Consider the following 15,895-nt stretch of genomic DNA (forward strand, 5'->3'; position numbering starts at 1 on the left):
CAAAACAGTGAGTTTCTCTCAAAGAAGTGGGTTTGTCGGACAATACGAAAGTTATGGAGATTGCTTATTGGATTTCCGGATTCAGATCCGAGTCACTATTTCTTGTTACAAAACCAGAAGAAGTGGCTCTACAAAGATTTGACAAAAGGTGGGATGCGAAATAGTATATTGTTGAGTGTTGTGAAAATTTCATATGAGTTTGTATAATTGAGCCAGTCGCCTACGGCTCTGACTTCAGCAAACGAGTGTGAAATCAAGTCTTCAACACATGTTCTACACGATATTTTTCCGACAACCACAGAAAAAATTACAAAAAATTCTATAATTCTTTCAAATTTGGTTTATCACTTGCCAACGATTCAAAAGTCAAATTTAAAATATTATTCGGCGAACCATTTTAACTGCGAACAAAATAATTATTCGATTTTGTGGAAATGTACACGTCGGTAATCAACGACCTGTGTGCCAAAAAAAACACACATTCCAAAGAGGGAAAACTGAATGGATTATATCCCATTTTATAGTGGTCATCATGTTTGATATCACTTTTTGTATTAAGGCCATTACTATTGGATGTTTTCTCTTAAGATGAACAAGATAACTTTTATTACAATATTTTCATGACTCCAATACGTTTTTGTCCATTTTGAATGAGGTTTACGCAATGATGGCCAAGTTGAAATTTCTGGAACAGTTGGTGATATTCATACTGAACGCACTCTTTACACTACCACTACGCCAACACTCACCATTACATTGTCTGACGCGTGTTCGATAACCAAGCTATCGACTTCAGAGACTGTAAGTAAACTGTTTACGTCAGACGGTGTAATTGTCAATGTTGGTGCAGTGGTAGTGTAAACAGTATGTTCAGGATTGATAGCCGCTGAGCTATCTGTCGGTTAGGACTTTATGTCGCTAAACAGCGATCTATTATATCTGTAGTATATATTTGGTTTAATATGAGCATTCGAAAATCATTTACTTGTACATAAATGTGCATGCACTCTTTAGAGTGTTCAGATATTTTTCATACCATTCAGAATAAGCTGAAGTATCTTTTCTCGGTTACGTGGAGATCACATGGTATGTGTCTTATTCAATTAATTATTATTATAAATTTACATAAATGTCACTGACTGGGATCTATTTTTGGAATAAAGATCATTTAGTATGAAAAGAAATTGATAAAAACATTTATCTACGACCACCATTAAAATCAAATATTTAGAAATACGTGAAATTACATAATATACTTACACATATATCTAAAAGCGTGAGAAAAAAAATAGTTTTTAACTGAAATAATCATTAACAACAGTCTTTTAATGTGAATATTTACAAGTTACCTTTCTGTAATTGTAATAATTTTGTCTTGTCGTTAAGAAGTGTGATATGTCATCATCATTTTGCAAAATATGTTTCAAATTTTTATTAATAAAACACTGATTGTTAAGTTAAATAAATATAAAAGAAGAATCCGATTGCACTCCCTCTGAAATTGTAGAAATTGCGTACAATGTAATTCAAAACATGTTTTCGGAAAAGTCAAGCCAAAATCAATGGAAATCATTAATTTTATGATCCCATTACACTACTATAAATTCAAATTGTAATATCCTGTTTTCAACAAAAGTATTTTTTAATGTGGTAGTAGATAAAATATTGTATGATACTTGTCCGTTTCATTTTCGCAGCTCGTGCGTAAAAGTAGCACTTCAGGCACTTGTATCATAAATAATTATTATCAGTATGTTTCATTTTGGAAAGGATGTATCCATGTATGTTTAATGAGGTGACGATTTCTCTAATGCTTTTTTGAAAAATATTTATCTCTCAGTTTTTGAATTGGAACTGAAATTGGAGTCATAATCACATGAATAATAATATTTCAAACCAGCAAGGTAACATAAAAATGTATGTCTTGTTCATGCCAACATTAGGAAAAATGTTATTCAACTTACCGGAATATGGAATCAAAAGCTGATTTAAATCTACTTTCTGCTCCAGTTACAGTAGAGTATGGAGTACTTGTAGGACTACTACTTGAAAATGGCGAGAATCCTTTCAGAGTTACAGAACTAGTTTTTTTGAGTATCGATTTTTTGGGTTGGGAGCCATATGCAGGATTGAAAAGAGGCTGAAACATATTTGTTTTTATAATAAATTTTTTATCGAATTTAACTTTTTTATCTTTATTTGTAACGTTTCAAGTTTGAATTTGTCTAAGTTATTCAACTCTTTGATATGTAAATATGAGTTCACTATAAAAGTTTTAAGACTCCCAAGAAAAGTTTAAATTCCAAGATTTTGATTAAAAAATGGTTTATTTAGAAAACTTTAAGTTGTAGATAATTTTATTGCAACTGAAGTAGTACATAACTCACTTTTTCTAAATCTAACGATGTTTGTTTCTGGAGCGCATCTGGGGCAGGAACTACTTCAAATCTGGACGGACGTCTCTTTCTCTCTTCTTCCTCTTTAGCTTTTTCTTCAGCTTCTTTTTTTCGTACAGCTGCTACCTACTCGTCATTATCAATTATAATAACATAAAAAGTTGAGTTATTTTTTTAATAAATTTCATAAAACCAATCAGGTAAGTTGATAAAAATAATTATTCAACATTTTCTGGTTTCAAACCAGAATGTATACAGAGAAGACATACAAGAGGAAATGTTATAATGAAAAAATACAACTAACGCCCATGTAATGGTTAAAGCAAGTACAGTTACAGCTTTCAATTTTCTCATTTCTAAAAACCAATATAAGGTATGTGTTGTTTTGGTTATTTTATATTATTTTAGGTTCTCATTGGAGATTTGATGTGAGTTAGAACAAAGAGACATATCCCAAGTCTCAGTATTCTTTCACCTTTGTATAATTCGTGCATTAATAGTTGTGGAGCATAATGATGTCATGAAGACATATAAAAAGTTTGAAAGAATTGTTAATTTCATTGAACATATTGGATGGAAAACCTATCACTGATTGTTCAATTAGAAAATTATATAGAAACACATAATAAACATAAAAGAGATCAATGGACACATATAAAGTAAAAAAGACATGTAATTGAATGATTTAATTCAAATATCCCATTGTAAAATTATAATAGGTAGTAATAGGTGAAATTTCTGATAATAAGAATATAAGGTACCTGCATTCTTCGTTCTCTCCCAATCTGTTTTTCTATCAATTGTATGAGGTGAAGTCTTCGTATGGAACCCAGAAGAACCATACTATCAGGTTTATCAACTAACGGAAAACTTTGGAGTCTTCTGTTTTCTTTTAGAATAGTTTTCAATTGATCATAAGTCATTCCATAATATATATATTTTATATCTCTCACCATAAAATCTTCTACATAAATATTATAAATACCTAAAAATTTATATTGTTAATAGTTATTGTGGAGTAGATAAAAAATGAATTCGAAAATGTTGGAATTTTTTCGATGATTGCATAAAGTAATTGTGATAAGGATTTTGTATTTACTCTACTAATATGGAGGATGGGTTATATAATGACAAAAATTGAATAAAAATAAAATACAATCAAGTAAAAAATAATAACCTGATTACTAGAAAACACAACAATAAATAATAAAGAAAATATAAAAATTCAATCCCTTAAAACATTTGGTGTAAGTTTTGAGAACTGTGAAATGGATGTCGCAACAATATTTCATACGTGGAATAGGCATCCTTAAAATCATGGAAACCCATCGTGAAATGGCAAACATTTCTTCTTTTCTCCTAAGCTACTATACTGATAAATCAGCTAAACTCTTTTAATAGTTACAACTCATAAAACTGTTCTAAAAATTGTGTATCTGATCTATCCATTAGTCTTACACAGCTATACAATCTGCTAGTCATATCTGGTTTATATAAGTTATAATAGTAATAATACCAACTGTTAGTAATTTGAATTACTAAACATGCGTACATGTAAAATTATAAGCAAGTTTATTGTTTTATGATAAATAACTGGAAAAAATTACAAGAAGAAAAAGCATTTCACAATTTGTAGATTATAGAGTTGAGTAATATTTAAACAATTTCTAAGCAATCAATATCTTTACTCACCACTGATACTTGGCAACAAATCTGGTAAATAAGGCAACTTCTTAATAACTATAATGCTATCATATATACTTGGTGCTAAAAGACTAGCAATGGCGTTAGATATTAAAACTGATATCATTATTGGTATAAGATGCGTAATTTGTCCAGTCATTTCAAAAACTATCACAGATACAGAAATTGTGTGGGTCACGGCGCCACTGAATGCCGCAGCTCCAACTGTAGCGTACCCACCAGGAATTATCTTAGCTACTTTACCACCATAACGCATTCCTGAAAACAATAATAGTATCAACAATATTATCAGAACTATTTTTCAGAGTTCTAAACAATAAGACTCTCATATTGATCATCGGAACGTTTAAAGGATAGTAGGTGGAGTTTATAATTATAAATTCCCACACAGGGTATATTTTTTGAATTTCATTGTATAATAGGAAGATTTTGTTCATGTAAATCAATTAATAATCTTTATATTTAGTACATTAAGGTTTTTTTGTCCCCGCTAACTCCTCCTAGACTATTGACGTTAGAAAGTCAAGTGGGGTATCGTTGGAAAGGATTAAGTCTTAAGGGTGCTTAGAAGCAATTTTTTTTATATCTTCAGGGGTTCTCGAGATATGAGGGGTCAAAGGTTAGAAAATGGTACATTCTAAACCTTAAGAAAAAAATTTTGCTACATTAATTTTTTTTTCTTTTCTTTTTATTGAAATATATAAGACTCACGTCAAAAGAACCCATGGTATTAGCGGATAGCGCCGTGTACGCGCCCAAGGGACGCGTGCGGCGCTTTATACAATATAATATAATAATATAACCAAAATTGATATGTGGATTGTTATGTATACTTTTTTGTAATATACTGTTTTTTTCTTATTTTAATTTTGTTTTCATCATATATGGAACAAATACCAAATTCTCAAAGAAATTTTCTTTCTCAATAACTTCGTTTTATTTGTATTTATTGGTTATCGTAAAAATAATGCCAATTCAACGCCAATATTTTTCACCTATATAGCACACATGGTTTTATTTAGTACAGACAAAAATATAAGTTGAATGAGTGTAAAATGTGACTTATTAAGAAAAAATATTTATAAACGTAGTTACATAAAAAAACAATTGGAAGTATTTTGATTAATAAAATACGTTTAAAATTATTTACTTGAAATACATCTCACTTCACATCATATCAAATTAATAAGAAAATATTATATTACGTGTATAATATACTAGACGAATATACTATTTAAAGATCATTTTTAAAGTAAGATCCAATCGTGTATAGCACATTCCGTCAAGAGAAATCAGTTTAAGAGCAGTAAGAACGAATGTTTATGACGAAAAACGCTCTGAACTATCTAGTGTTGGGAATGAAGATTACACAAAAAAACTTCATGAGAAAATTCGCCGACAATATTTTCAGATATTACCGCAATTTCTAGCAATTACATGAAATCGTCATAAAAAAAATGTGCACGATTGGCATCGAAAATATTGGCAGGAGAAAACAGAGCAAAGCGATTGATACATACTTTGTTATCACATGGCTCGTGATAAGCTTTTGAAGAGCGATGATCAAACATAGATTGCATACTTTACCCCTAAAAGTAGATGTCAATCCATTGAGTGGCTTTATTGAAACACAACCACCAAAATTCAGCATGAAAAATTAAAGACACTTCTTTTTGAATCGGATAAGCATTTTTGTGTATTTTTGTCAAGAAATGACAATACTCGTAAGAGGTGAAAGATACTATGGAATGTAATTGAAGCTTTTATACTCCTAATCAAAATCGCCCTGTAGCTCTGTAGCGGTATCATTTTACTTCACGTTGCTGCAAAACAAAGACACATTTGGATAATTTCCATTAGAAAGTACGGAATCCTTCAGTCTATAACCTAGACTTAACACTATTAGACTTTCATTAGTTCTACAAACTTCTTGGTGGAATGCACTTAGAGTTTTTTGTAAATAAAATCCAAAAGCTGGTACCATGACTTGCAAAATGATATTAATTCTTTTACAAAACGGTTTTTAACCAAAAAATGGCATTCTGACATTCAGTAAGTTAGTAAAACTGATATTTTAGTTGTTTTAGGTTCTGAAAAAATTACTGCTATGGTACCTATTTTTTGTACACCTATATAATGTTGTGCTTTGCTAGATATTGTTATGATAACTGATTGTAGTAAGTAAGACTAATCTTCTGTGTTGAGGATTATGGAAATGTTTCGATTATTGATTTTATTTTTTTTTATTTGGCGTATTATGGAGACTAGTGAAATGTTATTTTATGCAAATAAATCAATTCCAATCAATTTTTTCAGTGAAATGGAATTATTTTGATAAAGATACATAATTTTTGTGCTAATTATATAAGTTTTGCTAAGAGTGTCTTATTTCCTATCAATATTTGCAATATTTCCTTATACTAACCATACAATTTTAAAAAACATCCTACATCCCTCGATTGTTCCGAAGGAGATTAATATTGAAGGGTTTTATACAATTTATCCTATTGTGAAATTTCTTTATTCTACTAGAAATAACATAAACTTCTATCAAAAATATTTAACTTATTTATTATTTATATATTTATAACATTAACACATAATATTTTTCCTTTCATTTATCATATTTCATTTATTAATAATAAGTTTGTACTTTTCATCCGTATTAGAACAAATAGTTTTGAAAAATTCTTATACCCAATAAATGTTGTCACTTCTTGCAAATAACGATTAGTACTAAAAGATCTTTGGATTTTTTTGAGGTTCTTAGATATTCACAACTCGATATAACTTTTTTTGCTGCCAGAGAATAATAACACTTTTTGATCTAAAATTTCTCATTCCAAATGTTAGTGATTGTTGTTTAGTATGCGTGTTTCGGATGAAATTTTATTCTATTAACGAAATTAACGATATAATAAAAGCTATTTAAAACAATTACCCAATAAACTATTATTTATGACAATTTAAAGGTTTAATGATCGAAAATTGATATATCATAATTGTGTTTTATGTAATAGATAATTTTTTTCGTAACAACACAATAATGAAAAAATTTCCCGTTCGTTGTCAATTATTTCAGACTTACACTATATGATATCGACCATACCATTGCCATTGGATTTAAACTTATAAGTTCTTAACTTGTACGAGGCGATTACTTAGTGATTTCATAGTTATTTTATAGGCATCACCACACACGTTGTTTTTTAGCGCATCGCATATGGTTTGCCATTTTTTCGTTTTTAATGGTTTTAACCAGGGCTTTTTTCAATTGTTTATATTCCTCTTTTGTGTTTGAGACTCAAAGCTCCTATGTTTCATCATTCCACCTGATTTTTGTCCCAGGGAAGACTGCATGGTTTCAAAGTTCATAACCTCCTCTGAAATTATTTTTCCTATTTCTGAATTTATTATTTTGATCAGTTTATTATAATTATTCTTATTTCCCTTTTACCATTTTTGTTTTAATTTCACAGGCGATGAGCCTATGGTGGGTGAAGATCTGTTTGTCGAGGACATCCCAATTTATCATTTTTATGGATAGCCCTTTGCTGCTAACAGTCACATATATATGACTCTCGCTGTTTCCTTTCATAAAATTCGCCTTGCCGTTGTTGAGGTTGAAACTTTTAGGTTTAGTTCAGTCACCCATTCGTCCCAGAGGTCTCTTCTTTCGTCTTTTACAGGGGACCTCCATTGGGTCGTTTATTATGTCTTTTATTCCTGTAGCGGTGTTCATTATTTTGTCTACTGTCCTTTTGTATTCGTTAAACTTTATATTGGGGAAGATATAACAGGCTAGAAGTATCAGCCCGTTTAGCCTTATCACTATGTAGCCCTCCTCTCTCGATGTTCTGTACCCTAACGTCTTCGTGTGAAAAGAATACTACTACGACTTTTCTCTTGTCTTGCACTCCCCGTTACCGTCATTAAGTTTTTTGTTGGGATCTGAAATGATAAGTAGATCGACTTCTAGTTGCAGGGCTTTAACCTGGGTGAGATCGTGTGATGTTCTCGCTCTATCCACGTTTACCTGCAACATCTTAATACAGGGTTGATTATTGGGGGCCATTTGTTATTTTTACGTATTTATTGTTTACTAGGACTTCCACAAAAATTGCAATAAATAAGACAGTAAATAAATAAATATCATATAATAAGTACATACCCGGTGTGTAAATATGTAAATAAAATTGCTTATTGTATTAGAATGGAATGACATATATAAAATTTTGAATAGATAAAATATTTAAAAACACAAACTAGACTAAAGGGGGACTTGCACGTTGTATAAACATGAAGGGACTCGTCGCGATTAAAATAGCCAATAGGGGCATAACGCGGGCGTTTAAAAGCCTGTAAATGTAACACAATAAATACATACGTGTTGTTAAACAGTTGTTTAATTAAAATAAAATACAATAAATTCATAATATGATGAACGAGCACAATGAAAAAGAGACTTAAAATTGGTTGTAAGCGGAACAATAATAAAATACTATCAGTAATGAAAACAGATCGAGTCTGGAGTCACTATTATTTACATATTACACTACTATTATCATATTACAACACGCAAGTCACAGAAATTATGCATCATCTCGATATCTAATTAAATTCAATCAATAAATGGTATTAATAGGACAATAACATAAATTTACCTGATGGAAACCACAAATGCATTAATTCTCCAATAAGTCTACCAATGGTAGCTCCGATTTTGAATACTGGGATGAATATGCCACTTGGTACTGGTAATGTTGAGCATACTATAGACGTAATGAACTAAAATGAGAAAATAATAACAATGTCATTCACAAAACAATAATTATTTTACAAAGTTATTTTAATAGGAACATATTTTCGAAAGCCAATGAACATGAGTTTTAATGGAACTAAAGATATTATTTATTATACTATTGATTAATTTATGCAATTATAGAAAGTATAAAGATAAAGCAGAATAAAGCAGCAAATAAAAGAAAAACTAGGAAAAATTGGTGGATTATTTAATGCAATTAAAGCATTATGTGAGGAGCCCATACTTTGTCTTGGTCGGTAAGTTAGAATTTCTGGAACCGTTGGCGAGTAATCTGTTTACCTTTAGTCTCTGAAGACGATAACTTGGTTACCGAAGCGCCGAGAGAAAAGTTACCGAGTGTTGGTGTAGTGGTGGTGTAAACAGTGTATTCAGTTTGGTTCATGGAAATTCATTACTGTTGAGAGTACTACATTTATATTTGTGCGCACGACGGATGTGTTTACAGACACTGTTCTATGTAAGATGATCTATTGTACATATGTTTCTTTTATTGTTCTTATTTTTTTATTACGATTAATTTGTTTGATTAACCATGTACCTTATCAATTATAGAAGAATGAAAATTTTGGGTTTAAAAGTTAAATCTCAGCACACATAACAAAACAGCATTTCTTCCTAGGCATTGCAGTTAATGAATCAGAGACATAAAAAATAAAAAATCGTGAATAAATGTTGAGCTCTGACCCTTATATTAAAAATGATATATGATGTCATTTACACTACGTTTTATATAAACTGTAAATATAAAGGTTACTGAATACCTGCGAATGATATAGTTTTTGGGTTTATCAGCACTATTGAAATACTTTTGGGTTGTGCTGTAAATGTAATTACATATCATTTTTTTAATATATTTTACATTATTATAAAAAAATAATGAACAACTTCTATAGAAGGTTCAAATATTGAATCTTGTTTGATTTTCATGAAGACTTAATAAGAACATTTTGATATATGATAATCATAATTAATAGTTGAATTGCACATTTTATTTGTGGTTGTAAAAAATATCTCTTGATAAGGATAATACCGTCTTGGAAACAAATAATTAAATCTAAAATAAAAGGAGCCTTGAAATTAAAATAACTTACTTGTTAAATATATGAATAGTGTGTTTTTTTATACCTGCGGGTTGTGTTACTATGAGCTCACAATACATATTTAGAATAATTTTCTATCGGAATTGAAATAAATTGAGTTTAATGATTGTATAAAAATTTTTCTACAAGTTACAATATGATTGTTATGATAATACGTTTTATAATTTCTATATAAATTTGACCTGTCAAATTTTATTCAATGATCCTTCTCTGGGTAGTGTCCAATAATTTTTGATATAAAGTAAGTAGTGGTTGCTCGATAATGAGAGTTCATTCAAATTGGTATATGATGAGCGAGAAATAAAACGCTACAAGTCGAAGGAACAAATCTTCATTGACAAAGTAATGAAGAGGCATACGTGCCTTTTACTTTTTGGTATAATCACCATGACTATTCGGGTAATACCAGAACGCAGAACCAATTTGGAGCCGTGGAGTCAGGTATCGACGAATATTTTACATCGCTGTATGTGCCAAATAGAGATTATATAAGAAATAGCACAATTCCTGCGTGGCCTTAGCAGTATGAGACTTGTCTTGCTACCTTCACTCAATAGGCTCGTCCATTATCTTCAAAAGGTTAACCTTAACACAGGTTATGCGCATGTTATGACAAGTCTTTTTATTCTTTCTCTTTTAATAGGACCCTGTTCTGTTTGATTCCGAATATTTAGCCTCCTCGTGAAATCTTAAGACTCTGAGCTCCAGCTGTCATAACATCTGTTTCTTAGTGTGCATGATCTATAGACCTCATTTACGCTCTGTATCCCATCTCGTTCCTAGTTCTTCTCTAATATCTTGACTTCTCATTCTATATTTGTGGTTCAGTCCCTTAATTGATTTCATCTTATAATTCGTATTTCTTTGCACAGTTCCTTTCTGGTTTTGATTGTTCTTCTTTAGAATCCTTAATACGTCACTTAATTATACTTTTGGAAGCACTACAATTATATTTATGCGCATGTGTATCATTGTGCGGAGGGCGCACGATCTCTTGTATATGTGGACATGACAGGTCCAGTTCAAAATAAGATGTTCTATTATACAGATCTTACTTTTATTGTTCTTATTAACAGGCAATAAAGCCTTTTTTATAACGAGTGATTTGTTTGATTAACCACGTACCTTAATACATACAAACATGGGCTTGTTGAAATCTATTAATTGACGTATTATGAATATTGCGTCCACCGTCGATCTGTTTTGTCTAAATTCCTATTGTTCTTCCGACGTCGCACGTCCATATAATCAATCAGAAAACGCCACATGCATCCCAGAATGATGGTTACATAACTTTACCGACCAATGATATTTTTACTACATTTTTACTTGAGTTTCGTCCTGTTGAAGAAATGTGGATTGAACTTTATCCATGTGGTTTTGTTGTTATCGGATAAGTCATGTGAATCCTAACGGACCCAAAACTTGGAATATCCCAACTTAGCAAACGATGCACTTCATGCTACTAGAGCTTAGCCCTGGCTCTGATGAGTTTGCACGCTGAGTTACTCATCTACTCATCGATCATTTTTATTCACTTCTACAATTCAAGCCCCGCTGATTTCTGTTTTTTCCCGCTCCCTGCAATTTACGGTTCTGCTTGATTGTAAAGAGGGATACCATTTCATAGTTCACCATAAATCCCGAGTTCACTGTGATCTTATATGCGATTATATTTTTGTCCATAAAAATCGAATCATACTTCCGCACAAGATCAATGTTTTTTCATTTCGATCTTTCACACTAAGAAAACAATATTTTGTCTTGAAATTCTAAGGCTTATAACTTTTTTCTTATCAGGGGGCTTATATAACGATACGGGAGAAATAGAAAAAAAAAATATTTAAAAGATTGAAAAGTAATAAATGTCGAACTCCTTTTTCTATTGAATTTTCCAAAAGCATAACACACTAGAAGTAATTTTTTAACGACTTCTGAGATAGTCTAATTATAAATGTTGATTTAACAGGGTCCTTGCATACTTTTTTATACCTTAACTACGTTTAGTATATCGTTCCTAATCACATACTTATTTTTCAATTTTTTTTAAACGATATATTAGTTTATAAAAAAATAAATTTAAATTCCTAAATAACGCGTCAAAACTCATTTGTTGTCACATGACTGAGTGTGACATAGAAAGTAGGTAAACAGCGCTGAAAGATAATACAAATGCTTTAACATATAAAGCTTTAATCAAAATATGACCTTCAAAGATACCATCTACATCAGACTACATTTTAAGAAAGTTCAAGCAAATGTGATAATGACTTTACTATAAGCAAGTCTAATTAGTAGTGCTCACGTATCTGCTTTTACTTCACGCATTTCATCCAAAGTGAATAATTGATTTTTAGCAAAGAACTTAGCAACCATAAATGCATCTACCTTAAGTAGATTGTCCGATCTTGTCTCGATAAATCCTATTTCGGCAATCATTTCAATTAGAATAGTCTTTGAAACCCTTACAAAAACACAAATCGCACTAAACAACCAATTACGTGCACTCACAACAACAGAATGGCGTTTGAAATGCGACACGCGGCGATCACGTTCCAGTATTTACTTATTTTCTACGTCACAACCGCAGTAACCAATAGAAACAAGTTTTTTGTCACATCTTATTATACTAATTAACATCAATTTATATTAGCGATTTATAATATTTTAAGTTATAATGTAATACAATTCAACCTATATTGTTATATATAAAGTTTTAAATATCCACTGCAAGGACCCTATTATAGTTAACAGTGTGTTCATATTAGTTAGTCTATATGGTAACTGGTAATGGAGCGGAATTTTTGTTATTTATAGTCCCAATGTCCTCGGCAGCTAGTTTATCTAATATTAAATAGTTTAAAGCGCAGCTAAAACCAGCGAAGATAATTTTAGAGTATTCATAATTGAATTGAAAGTATTTATACTCACATTAAATATCAAAACACACACTAAATTGACTAGAACTCCAGTCCAGGGCGTTTTCCATTTATCAATCATTTGCTGTTCGGATATCGTCACATTTTCATCAGTCCAAGTAACGTTGCTAAACAGTGCAGCTACTTGTTCATGGGTTGTCAATTCTCCTGCTATAAATTGACCCAGTCCCAACGGAAAAGAAAGACTTGCTACAAGAAGGGAAATGATGCCCGGATACAAAAAGCGACTGTAATATGAAGACTATTTAGATTGATTACCAGAAATCAGAGGAATAAATAGTAAACTCACTTTTTGCTAAGAAATTTGTTGAGACTTTTATTCTTTCGCATGTAAATTACGTACTGGCGATGCACCCATACGTAGAAAGCTCCACCAAGACCAGAGAAGGCTCTAAAATATAAAAATTGTTAGATATATTCATGAAACATTGGAAGATCCAGGAAGATGAATTCTTTTCAAGTCGTTACAATATACAAACCAGCATCTTTCGATGGGTGCTTCAACCACATGCTGACATACTTTTTCTACAAATGTCTATAGTAATGTCAGTCAATTTGCCTAATATAATTTAAATAGGTAAAAAAGTCAACGCACTCTCGGTGTGTGATGAACAATAGCGTATTTCTTACCGTTAGCAATCCGTAAATATTAACAAAAATCTTAATTCGGAGGTTGTTATGAGATTTTGATTAAAATATCTACAAAGTATGACATTATTGTGTTGACCTATAGCAAATTTATATAAAATTTAGTATAGGAAAAATCACTTTTTGGTTAATTTATCCACTGTTTTCCTGCTAATGCCCAAAATATCTTTCGTTTCGGAACATCTACAGCTATACAGGAATTAAATGCAAAAAATCCGAGCTCCAAACATGCTTTCTGTAAGGAAATATCGTTGCTACAGATAGAAGGTCAGACAGAAGGGCAAAATACCAAAACATTTTTGCAAGAAAAATATTGGTATTGATGATTTAATCAAGTGTTTTTTTGGCTACTTTTAATGAAAGTCTATCCCAATATTTAACAGTACTCATTAGATTGAAGGGAAATATTGAAACGTCAATTTTTGTTGTAAGTCCGACACTTTTTCACGATATAGGCAGATGTTATTTGTCAAATAGAGAATATAACAAGCAAAGTCTATCCCAATATTTAACAGTACTCATTAGATTGAAGGGAAATATTAAAACGTCAATTTTTGTTGTAAGTCGGACACATTTTCACGATGCAGGCAGTTGTTATTTGTCAAATAGAGAATATACCAAGCAAAGCGTTAAAATACATTTTGATGAAATATTTATTCATAATTATCGTCATCGAACTTTAGATATTTAGTCAATTTTCACTGAGGCAATATAATAATTAATTATAATGTAACAAAAATTAACTAAAACGAAAATAATGTTCATCCGGGGATGTTAAACTGAGAAATTTTGCAGACCAATCCATCTATAATACATCGTCTAGAAACTCTTGTATTAAAATATTGCCTCTACTTCTGAATAACAATTCGTTATATGATACTTTTTGTTTTAAAAAAAAATGCCTCAAAATAGGATCCCCATAAATTTCTACCCAAAGATTAATTTAAGAATGTGTTTGTCAAGTTTGTCCATTCTTAAACTCACAAAAATTTAGCAGGCTGTTTGGGTGAGTACCATTTATTCTTAGTGCCAAATGTACCATGTAAGGAAAAACTGTATTCTACTTCAGCTCCAACACTGCATTAATAGCTCTTTTTGATTAGCTGACTGACCCTGTTCTGTTTGACTAGCTTCAATATGAGTGATAAGTTCTTTGTCTTCATGAAGCTGATTAAATTAACTACTATTCTTGCAAAAAAATGGAAGTAATCTAAACTTACAATAAAACTAGACGTGTTCCAGCATTTCCTTAGTCACAGAGTCCAACTAAGATTTACATTTCTTGAATTTGTAATTATGTGTGTTGTACGTTAAGATATTTTGTAACATACCATTAGGATAAAGAGATTTCTACTGGGGTTTTCCTAAATGAATAATTATAGGTATGGCGTATGATCTCTGAATTTGTATACCCCAAGATAAGATTAATCAAAAGCATTTGAACATCTCAAAATTGAATCAACAGTACCTCAAGAAATTAGGTTTCCTGAACTTGTAAGAAGTATTTTGGGGGAAAATTGTCTTGGAGGTAATATATGGAAAAAAATGACATTCACTCCTTTTATATAAAAAAAAATTTGCACTTTAGGTTAATTTTATACTAAAACTTGATATATAGTGATTAAGAATCTGCATTAAAAATTATTATAATATTATAATAACATTATATATTACCCTAGTAATGCGAAAACAAACAGCTCTTGAGGATCAAAGGGAAAGTCCATATAGAAATTTGTTCTGTAAACTGCAGTTACTGTTTCAGCTTTCTGGAACCAAACTGCTAGAAGTCTAAATGTAGATGCACCACAAACTGCTGCAAAAAATCCCCTCCAATAGTTTCTTACTGCGAAATAAACTGTAGTTACTTCTATACTGAAAAGAACACCTGCAAAAAATATAATATCGTTATTCTCATAAGGAAGGGAGGAGCTTGGAGCTTGGAGTCACGCCTAAACTATTATAATTATTTAGACTTGTGTATTCTTCTTAAAACATTTTTCCCGCACTCTATTAAGAAGCAGTACTATTAATTAGAGGTTAACAGTCGATGGTGGGGTACCAGTTCAGTCATCTCTATGTGTAATTGAATGACACTGAAGATGTTAAGAAATTAGTTTGAAGTAGTTTATGATGTGATGTTATCTTGGTCCAGGTGAAAAATCTTTAGTTATATACTCCATATTTAACAATCGGTGACTATTGTCTGTTTCTAAGTTGAAGGAAAAGTTATCCACTCCACAATAAAATAATTCGTTACCCTAAACTCTTTACCAAAAATCTTAG

General features: G+C 31.0%; 1 protein-coding gene across 4 annotated transcripts in view; it reads right to left on the bottom strand.

Moving 5' to 3' along the window:
* LOC130896058 (chloride channel protein 2-like) overlaps positions 1-15,895 on the bottom strand; it is a 107,029-nt gene that overhangs the window by 5,094 nt on the left and 86,040 nt on the right. For all 4 annotated transcript variants that reach the window (XM_057803840.1, XM_057803842.1, XM_057803839.1 and 1 more), the window contains exons 8-15: positions 15,287-15,497; positions 13,254-13,355; positions 12,957-13,191; positions 8,765-8,888; positions 4,089-4,358; positions 3,158-3,381; positions 2,388-2,522; positions 1,965-2,140 (exon numbers count right to left, since the gene is read on the bottom strand). In XM_057803840.1, the coding sequence (XP_057659823.1) occupies positions 1,965-2,140; positions 2,388-2,522; positions 3,158-3,381; positions 4,089-4,358; positions 8,765-8,888; positions 12,957-13,191; positions 13,254-13,355; positions 15,287-15,497 (1,477 nt within the window). The remainder of the gene's footprint in view (positions 1-1,964; positions 2,141-2,387; positions 2,523-3,157; positions 3,382-4,088; positions 4,359-8,764; positions 8,889-12,956; positions 13,192-13,253; positions 13,356-15,286; positions 15,498-15,895) is intronic.

Source organism: Diorhabda carinulata, chromosome 6, assembly GCF_026250575.1.
Source record: "Diorhabda carinulata isolate Delta chromosome 6, icDioCari1.1, whole genome shotgun sequence".
In the NCBI taxonomy this organism is placed as follows: Eukaryota; Metazoa; Arthropoda; class Insecta; order Coleoptera; family Chrysomelidae; genus Diorhabda; species Diorhabda carinulata.